The sequence below is a fragment of the Lathyrus oleraceus genome, chromosome 5 (assembly GCF_024323335.1).
Source record: "Lathyrus oleraceus cultivar Zhongwan6 chromosome 5, CAAS_Psat_ZW6_1.0, whole genome shotgun sequence".
Taxonomy (NCBI): Eukaryota; Viridiplantae; Streptophyta; class Magnoliopsida; order Fabales; family Fabaceae; genus Lathyrus; species Lathyrus oleraceus.
The window spans coordinates 289,058,604-289,069,166 of NC_066583.1; the positions used below are offsets into that span (position 1 = coordinate 289,058,604).

At 33.2% G+C, this 10,563-nt stretch overlaps 1 protein-coding gene across 1 annotated transcript; it reads left to right on the forward strand.

Moving 5' to 3' along the window:
- The first annotated feature begins 710 nt into the window (after positions 1 to 710).
- LOC127083964 (DNA replication complex GINS protein psf3) lies at positions 711 to 10,350 on the forward strand. The gene is made up of 7 exons (XM_051024327.1): positions 711 to 1,019; positions 2,940 to 3,039; positions 8,330 to 8,398; positions 8,526 to 8,626; positions 9,125 to 9,217; positions 9,810 to 9,949; positions 10,074 to 10,350. The coding sequence occupies exons 2-7, from the start codon at positions 2,995 to 2,997 to the stop codon at positions 10,181 to 10,183; spliced, it is 558 nt and encodes a 185-aa protein (XP_050880284.1). The 5' UTR covers positions 711 to 1,019; positions 2,940 to 2,994; the 3' UTR covers positions 10,184 to 10,350.
- The last annotated feature ends 213 nt before the right edge of the window (positions 10,351 to 10,563 follow it).

Consider the following 10,563-nt stretch of genomic DNA (forward strand, 5'->3'; position numbering starts at 1 on the left):
CTTTCTAATATTAAGACGCACATAGAGAATCAGAGGATATCGTCCAATATACATTAGCGCTAAAGTATCATAATTTTGACATCATATAAAACACATCTAACTGAAGTTGCACTCACAATGAGATTATAGAAGAAAAATGCGATAAAAACGTAATTGGAAGAGAAAACAATAACATAAAAATGAGAAGTTAAAAAAGAAAGAATATAAGAGAGGATATATTATAGTAGAAGATGCGCGACGTACATGGAAAAGAAGATGATAAGAATATGTGATACTCCTAGGATAAATTTGAAAATGTTGAAACGAAAACCCTAAATATGAGTAAGAGAAAATCATTCGTAATTATAAGGTTAATGCATAATAAGTTTGAGTTTTGGGTTGAATGTGAGATAAGTGAAATCTGAGTTGTAACATAATGCAGTTTGATTTATTTTAGCTCGGTTTGTAAAATACAAACCGTAAACCAAACCGAACCGTGCAGTTTTGTTAAAAAATGATTCAATAACACATTTGATTCAAATACGATTTTGATTTAATTTAGTTTAGTTTGTGATTTTCGGTTGAGTTTGTTCGGTTTTGAAAACCAATAATATAAAGTCAGGTTATATTTTAAAAAGTTATAAATTATAAGTTACTGTTTAAGGGTAAAAAGTTATAAATTATAAATTTATAACTTAGTGTTTACATCTTAAAATTCCTTTACTCTCACAAAGTGAGTCCAATGCCCTGAGAGACGCTGCAATTTTCCGTGACAAAAAAATGGCGCCCAAGTAAAAATAAAAAAGATGGCGCCAATTTTGAAACAAATAAACCCTACTTTTATTCCCCAAAATATCCAATTCCTCCAAAATTCGACTCACCAATTGAATCACGCAAACTTCCAAACTGAAGATAAGATCTTTCCTTCTTCATATCGCCGGCTCCGGATCGTAGTACTACTGGTAGCGATTTCGGCAATCACACCGCAACCAGTAGGAAGGAAAAGAAATCAATTTCATTTCAGCAGTGAATAGGTTGAGGTAATGGCTCTAACCGACAAACATATTGACTGAATGTTTTCATTTTTCCAATTCCCTTCAATTCCATTACTGAAAACATCAAAAAATTGGTAGTTATAGCTACTACATATGTTTGTTCTATTGTTCAATAGCTGCACTCATAAGGTGTTTGTGAAAATGTCTCAGTGAGGATAATTCCTAGATTGTAAGGTTTTTGGTAAACTTTTGCTTTATAACTTAATTAATATAATTTTATTCATTTTGTTTTAGTTTAATGACGGATCTTTTGTTAAAGCACTACTTGGTCAAGAATCAAGATATCCGTTTGCACTGAGTTCATTTTTAAAGATTTATCATCAATGTCCTGTTGTTGAAAAATTGTGTTCTGATTTGCACTACTCGTTCACTTAGATTCCAAGGTCTAGGTGTTTGTTGGGTTTCATTTTGTATTGCCATTTCAAAAGATGGGCTTTTTTTGGGTTAAAAAACTTGCTATGTTATTGTGTTGGTGTGTGTATAAAATCAACTATGTTTGGTGACAACAACTTGAATAGCAATTTGCTATGTATTATTCTGGAGGTCATTAGGCTTGTTAGTGTATCACGATGAGTTGTTCTATAACATCTTGAATGATTGTCTACACACCTACAACACTTTCAATTTATGAAAGTATGTAGAAGGCAGTTATAATTTGTAGATGTTAATGTGTCTTTAATTTTATTTTTTTGATATACGATAGTATAGTTTTTATAATATATTATTTATTTGTTGAATAATAATGATTTTACTATTTTATCACTTGTGGGTTGATGTATTTTTGTATGAAATGTTGACTCCACTAGTCAACAAATTTGATACTGTAGGTAACCTCGAGGAGCAGGCTAGATAGAAAGTAGGAAATTTAGTGTTATTATTATTAAGAGCCAGTGCCACTTGCAGGGAATTGAGATGCAGAAGAATATGATTCTTCAGCTGAGTAGTCATATAAACATAATAAGTAGCTTTATAACTTGATGAGTATCCTACATGAGCAGTCTTAGAAAATAAATTATAAGCTATTACAATTCATTGTGATTTACTATCAGAACCTTAGTCATTTTATCTTGTCTATTATAATACATCCATGATAAACTAACATGATTCCTCAGCATCATCCAAAGTTTTCATAATCAGAAATATTTAAATCACTACAAAGAGCAATAAGATATAATTTGGTTAGTGCCAACTGTAGCCAATCATATATTCGATATATTCTTTTGAATGGTATAAAGAACATATTTGTTGTGTCCCAGTACAACACAGAAAGGTGTAGCACTAGGGCTCCTACATCAAAATTGCCTCTAGCATCATTCAGACTGACTAAGAATTAACAGACTGAATAGCTTACCGTGCTAGATGCCAGCTTATGGCCTGAAGGCATTGAACAAGTAAAGTAATCATAATCTCTTGGCAAGCGTAAAAAGCACATGTTCTATAACTGCATATTTGCAACAATACCTATATACAATCAATTAGGTCACATATACATCTCAATGCAAAATATTTGTTGCAATTGCCCAATGTGTTATCTTTTGGCTTAGCTGAACAAAATTTAACAAAACACGTGTTCTGAAAACCAACAAATTGTAGCTCAGCAGGGCATATATGGCTTAGAAGATGTTTTGCTTGAATTGCTTGATTATAAGTCTTTTAGAACATGTGGAGAAATCAATGATGCTTGTGTGAATGCACAGCTATCTTGCTAGTTCTTTCTATATGTTGTAGATCTAAACACTTGTGATATTTCATTCCATTTCATCGCTAACAACAGTAAATGAAGTTCTTTGTATAACAGATTCACATTTTCTTTGCTGATCGATTTTGCGTAGCTTTATTATTTGATCAAGATTTTTTTTTCATTTCAAATTTATCAATTTAAGCTCAAAATTTCTTTATCTGCAGACTGACCTTTCAATGAGTTAAAAGAAAGCATAAGAGCAACAAGCCAGAGGATAGGATGGCAAATTACTATGATATTGATGACATTTTGGTGGAGGAAGAGGTAAGCTTCAGACTCTTTATTTTGTTCATTAATATGCTTCTAGTTGATATATGGTAGAATTGGGCCTGTTGAACTAGAAGAGAATGATACTAGGCCCAAAGTGTGAGGGTGTAACACAGAAAATGTGCCAAAATAAGGAATGCTGAGCTGGCAGCTAACAAGTGAGAAGGAGCACGAACATCATGAAGGAGAGTAAGGTAAGAAGTTAGTTATATAAGGAATAGGGAGGAGAGAGGGGAATCATCTGGAAATTCGATTATCAGTGAGAGAAGGATCAGTAAGATTATATCTTCATTGAAGGAGCCACTTGGCTAGGTTGATAGTAGTTACTCTATCAAATTTTATCTTTTTCTTTATACTGCAGCACAGTAACCATCAACATTCCTACATTAGTAATATAATAGTGTTTCGGCACTCTATTTCTTTGATTCTATTAATTGGTCTGATCTGCCGATCTGTAAAGAGGGGGTACATTTAACTCATGCCACCAAAAAATGGCCGATCAAGTTGAAATTCTGCAATCACAGATAAGAACCATGTGCGTTGAGGTTCGAGAGGTGAAGGGTGAACCATGTGCGTTGAGGTTCGAGAGGTGAAGGGTGGTCTGACCATGCTCATTGAGCAATTTCAAAAACAAAGCGCTATCATCACATGACTGTGAAAGATGTAGAGAAAGAAGAGCACTGTGAGTGGAGTTGTCGGAAGGGTCGGGAGGAAGTTCACTTTTTGAAAAATCACAGTTATCTGCGAAGAAGGTCAAATTACTTATGTTTGAAAGGGAAGATCCAATAGCTTGGATCACGTGAATGGTTCAGATGGAAGTTCACGTTATGAGAAATCTCGGTTATCTGTGAAGAAGGTCGAATTACCTATATTCGAAGGAGAAGATCCAGTAGTTTGGATCACCCGAATGGAGAATGTGGAGAATTTATCACCATGAGACAGAGAGACAAACTGAAGTGGTAAACAAGTGCTTGAGAGGTACCTTTGTTTTGTCTCTGAACAGCCATGACACTGTACTCATTAGATGGAATTCTGGAACAAGTTCGACGCGCCAACAGGACAGAAACCGTTTGAAGTAAGTAGTGTATAAGATTTGCCACCGAGTTTGGTGAAACTCAACAATAATGAGATGGAAGTGGCAGCAGTGGCGATGGAATTGAGTGAAAGAGATAGGCTCTCAATCAGTTGAAAATTCATTTGATTAGAGCTCAAGCTAAGTTGAAAAAATATGCAAATATGCGTTGGTGTCCGACACTTGTATGACACTCGTACGACACATGCTAGAAAACTCAGACAAGTGTCCCAATTTCTTTTTCTTTGCTTCGGCACTTTTTCAATTGGTGTCCGACATCCTTATATATTTTTTCTTTACTTCTCTACGTTATTAGAATATTATAAAATATTTTATAATATCATTTATATTAGTTTAAAGTATCTTAGATTATTTCTTAGTATCAGATTTGAGTATAGTTATTATTATCAAGATTTATTCTTAATATATGATTAGGATATTAAGTATCAATTAGGATATTATTTAAAAAATTATTGTATCAAATCTTTCCTTAACTAGTGAGTTTGATTAGGAGGTTTATATATATATATATATATATATATATATATATATATATATATATATATATATATATATATATATATATATATATATATATATTTTTTTTTTTTTTTTTCTTCTTTTTTCTCTATATAATAATATAAGAAATTCAGATTCAAGTTGGTATCAGAGTTGCGCAACAGAAGCGTGGTGAACCCATAATCCACATGTCACAAAGGAAGTATGCTCTTGATATTTTGAAAGAAACTTGTCTTACAGACTGCAAATCTGTTGACACTCTTATGGATCTTAATGTAAAGCTTCTCCCTAATTAAGGAAAGCCATATATTGATCCAAGAAGATATCGGAGACTTGTAGGAAAGTTGAATTATCTTACCTTGATTAGACCTGATATATCTTTTCCAGTCAGTGTAGTAAGCCAATTCTTGAATTCTCCTAGTAACAACCATTGTGAGGCAACTATTCGAATCCTTAAATATATCAAAGGATCATATGGAAAATGACTTGTTTTTTATGATAAAGGCAATTCTGATATCATTGGATTCAGATGCGGATTGAGCAGGAGATGCAAGTGATAGACGTTCTACATTGAGTTATTGTGTCTTTATTGGGGATAATTTAATCTCATGAAAAAGCAAAAGACAAATGGTCGTTGCTTGATCAAGTACAAAAGTTGAGTATCGAGTCATGGTCCATGTCACATGTGAGCTCTTGTGGTTAAAACATTTATTACATGAATTTTATTTTTGTGAAGTCGGCCCTATGGAACTTATATGTGACAACCAATCAACTTTGCACCTCTCCTCCAATCCAGTTTTGCATGAAAGGACAAAGCATATAGAAGTTGACAATCACTTTCTTAGAGAGAAGTTTACCACTTAGACCATCAAAACCTCATTTGTTAATTCCAATGATCAACTTGCTAACCTCTTTACAAAATCTCTTTGAAGACCTTAAATTACATACATATGTGACAAGATGGATGCTTATGATGTATACACACAATCTTGAGACGGAGTGTTGAGATATTGTTTTATTATTATTTTGTATCTATTGTTTTTATTAGTAGTATCAATTAGAGTATTATTTAAGATATTATTGTATCAAATCTTTTCTTAATTAGTGGGGTTGATTAAGAGGCTTAGACTTTTATATATATATATATATATATATATATATATATATATATATATATATATATATATATATATATATATATATATATATATATATATATATCCACATAATAATATAAGAATTCAGATTCAAGTATTCTATCATTCAATCAATAGAACTTTGATTTTCCTCCGGAGTTATCAATCTCGGCCGTGGTTGCTGCTATTCCGGCCGGTCCGACCAGAGTGGCCAACCACCGTGCGAGAAGAAGGGTGTGGTTGCGCCAATGAAATCGCGGGCAATTTTTCCGCTAAAGCGGACCGCAGGTCAAAACCTGGGCGGAGCAGTTGGATTTTTTTTTTTTTTAAAAACTTTTTCTTCTGTGCATTAACAATTTTGATAAGAAGGAGGAGAAGATATACATTAACACTGATTCCGAAAAGAAAGAAGGTGAAAAAGATAGAGGATAAAAGTATGGATTATTTTTTACTGATAAAAAAAGAGTTGAAAAGTAAAAAAAAGTAATTAATTTATTGAGTATCCCACAACATCTACGTACAGCTGTAAAAAACCTGAATAAACACTTTAATAGAAGGAATATTGCCAAAATGCATCCCTCAGGTAAATTATCTAGTGAATAGGCACAACTACGTCTAGTTACATGCATATTGAATATTGCCAAGTCACATACATCGGTAAATAATAACATTAATAATAATATATATCACTTTAATCCATTATTATTTTATTAATTATATTTTTATAAAAATTTTATGGGATTGGGTTATTTGTATAGATTATTTATATATTTAGTCTAAAAATAATCAATTTTAAAAAGTCAATAAAAGTTATCCTACAAGCTGCTATTCCATTTTTGGGGCCCGGTTAACCCGCTCCACTATCCGAGGTCAATAACTGTCTCCTCTAAATTCAATTTCACTTTTAAGACACAAAATTCAGCTGCTTCCAAACCACCATTGCCAAACTCGACTGATCTGAGCGAGTCCATGAAAGAAAACTGAGGCGTAAAAACAAACATGGAGGAGAGATATGAGAAACATGAGCATGTTTCTTAAACAAGTGGGGCTTGTATTCAAATTGGAGCAAAGTCATACGACCTTGCCTTGCGGAATGCCATAATATGCGAGCGGGGAAGTAAAGGAAACCCTGTTCTTTATTTTAACAGGAAGTCTTGGCATTCATCTTTTTTTTTTTGAGAGAACACTACTCAAGAGAATTTAATTTCCCTATGGAAGTTGCTGTTAGTGAAGCCTGTTGGAAACTGTTCTCCACTTTTCATGGATTGCTCAAATTTGTATTTGACAGAGGCAAGTTTTGGTGGGTACAAACTCTAGCCTTGAGGATAAGGCTGTATTTGACTATGAAGCACCGACTCCAACACGGACACCGGGACACGATACGACATAGACACTTCGGCACCGGTAATGTCAAAACATAGGACACCGACACTATTATGTATAAGAGAGTATTTCAGCTTTATTTATCCATTTATGATAAAAAAATTTAAAAATATTAAAATCAAAATTAATGTCTTTACTTCTTTATTAATAACATTGCTTAAAAACACGTTTGACAATTTTAAATTTGTGTGAGATTTGTCCAAAATATGTATAAAAGTGTGTTGAAGCAAAGAAAAAAAATAAAATTTTGTTTGAAACACTTGTCTGAATAGTCTGACGTATATGTTATGAGTGTCATTTGGGTGTCAACCATTGATTTGAAGAGTGTCGAAACAAAGAAAAAAATCAATTTTTAGCGGACACTTGTCTGAATTTTCCAACATTTTTTTGACTTTTCTAACATGTGTTGTACGGGTGTCATACAAGTGTCAAACACTGACACGTGTCGGACACCGCGACATGCCTACTCCTAGAAGTGTCCGTGCTTCATAGGTATTCGAAGGGGTGGGTAATGATAGAGACCAAGTAGGGGGTAATAAGGAAAAAGAAAGTAGTATGTAATGAGTGTGGTAAGGATATATGATAAATAAATAGTGAGTTAGGATTCTTAGTTGGTAGGTTAGTTATGCCTTATTAGTATAAATAGTGATGTTAGTGAATGGTACCCAGTATGTTAGAATATTGAAACCTTTATGGTTAGGCAGAGGGAGTTATCTCCTTGAGGAGCTTTTAGATTGAAACTCATTCCTTTCTATATTGCTGTTCTCTTTCTTCATCTATTAAATATTTTACATCAATGAAATATTTTCTTAACTCCATTTCTTACTATGGATTTTAAGTTCCGTCGGTTACATCATGAGATTTGATCTTTTCTTTATACTGCATCATGTAACCATGAACATTCTTTCATTAATCTAACAGTTTTCAGCACTCTATTTCTTTGATTCTATTAATATAAGTCATATTTAATAAGGGATTGGTTTAGGGATAGGATAGTTGATTTTTGTAAAGGAATTTTTTCTATGGTAGTTATCCTTTTAGATGATATATGGTTGATGGTGTTTTTGGTTGTTGCTAGTTCATATAAAAACTGGTTTGTTGTGTCAACAATGACAATATAGAATGTAATCAAAATTTCTTGTCCTAATTCTATTTTTTTGTTATGTTCTTGTCACAGATTGTGTCGGTTATCTTTAAGAAGGAAGCATCTGGGGTGGGAATAGATCCCAGTTCTGAGGCAGACTTTGTAAGAGCCATGACACTGTATTTTATGTATTTTAGAGGGGGAAGATTGCTGGCGGTGCACCATATCTCTGCATAGTGGAAGTGAAATTTAATGATTTTACCTGACATTTAGAATATTTGATTTTCAGATTGAAGTGGATTCAAAAGTTGAACTGCCTTTTTGGCTGGCTCATGAGTTGCAGTTGAGACAAGCAGTATCAGTCAATGTCCCCCCTTGTTTCAATCAAAAGTAATGATCATTTGTGCGTTCACAACTTATTAGTGCATTCTCTTATATAATTGAGCTTGTCATGATGTTAACAATGGGTTATGAACGCCCCCGTAAGTACAACTCAGATGGTAAAACCCTGCAGAAACAGCAATTCCCCACTGCATATCATATAGAGTGATTTTTTGCTGAGAGGCTCTTTAGAACCGTAAAAAATAAACAATGGGTTAGGAAGCACTCTTGAGTACTTTTACTTATTTTACAAAATAAATGCTTTTGCAAACTTCGTCACCAATTTCGTATGGAACTAGGGATAGCAAAAAGTTATGCAACTATCAATTTCCACAGCTTTCACAAAAGTTATAAAAACTAATAACTGCACATGCCCGCGGATCTGCATCAGCACTCACGTCCAAATGTACTATTGAAATGTTGATAGCTTGATGGAGTTAAGATTGCTTAATATTTAAGTTTAAAATTTCGATTTATCATCTTATTACTTGTGATTTTTATTTTCAGAACAAGACTAGAGATCCAAGCTGATTGTGCAAGTGTGGATATAAGGTCCAGATGTCCATACTTCTATGAATTTGGTTGCAAGATAGCACCCATGTGAGTCTATCTTTTCTTATCTGAAAGAGTTATCTGTCCCTCTTTGGCTTTATTTTACACTTATTTTTTCAATCAGTTTTTTCTTGGAAAATAGTACTACATGACTGTCATGTTTCATTATGCTCTAGATGGGCCTAGGAATCTCAATTTTTCGTTATTGGTTGTACACACCATCTCATTCAAACCCTTATTGCGACAAATTCCTGAGTTAACCAAATAAAAATGTTATAGGACAAAACAAAATCTTGAAAAATTTCCAACCGGTGCTTTAAGCGAGTCTTATTTCAATATTCTGCTCCACCTTTTTTGGTCCTTTTATGTAAACAAGCTTAGTATTGACCATCTTATTTAGCACAACAGCTGACTTGACTTTGAAGAGTAACTCCACAAGCTACCTTTGTTGTGTACATGCACTGCAAATGCCAATATTATAACTAGAGAAGTGCATATTTGTTTTTTTTTCCTTCCATTTCATTTGGATCAATTCAAAGTCCTTAATGCTATGTTTTTATCATTTCAATTACTGTGTAATTAAAATATATGTAGTTTTATTTATCTTGTCCTCTGCTAATTTGTTTCTCATTTATGGCAGAGTTGGCGATAGAACCATCGGGGTTCTGTTGTTGTCTGCATTTAAGAATAGGTACAAGGAGATCCTCACGAAAGCACACACTGCAGCAATTGCTGCTGGTTCTAAATTTTGGACTATTCTAACAAATGAGGAGATCAATTGTGAGACTTGTTTGACTTGCTAAATAAAACAGGCCTTTTACCTTCATTTATGTGTTGCATCCTTTTCCTTCTCATGCAGTGAGCTGTTCAATTTAATTTATGTTTTTTTGAATTCTTTTTGTAGTGTATGAGACAGCTCAATCCGCAATGGCATCCTTCAAGAAGTGGCGAATGGGGGGCCCCAGATTTCAGATAGCTTCTATTCTTGGAAGAAAGAGAAAACCAGCTGAATAGATGATTTCTAGCGTTATCAGAAATCTGTTTATGTTATGTTTTAGACCTGCAAATTGCAAGATATTAAGAATGGACACAAATATCAACTCGCTGATGTTAACCTTGTACACTTATACAACATATGTTGAGATCTCAGATAATTAATGTAATGTTATGATTGCTTGGAATTTGACCTCTGAAAAACACATCATTTGTCCCAAAACATGTCATATTTGCAAAATAAAAATTTCAATGTCATATTAAATGTTTATTTTCTAATTGTACCTCAACTTATTTTTTCACTACAGGTTTATTATCCTTTTTTTTGAATTCTTTGTCTTGTAGTTTTTATTCACAATATTCTTGTCTTGGATATATTTTTATTTCTAGATTAAAATATC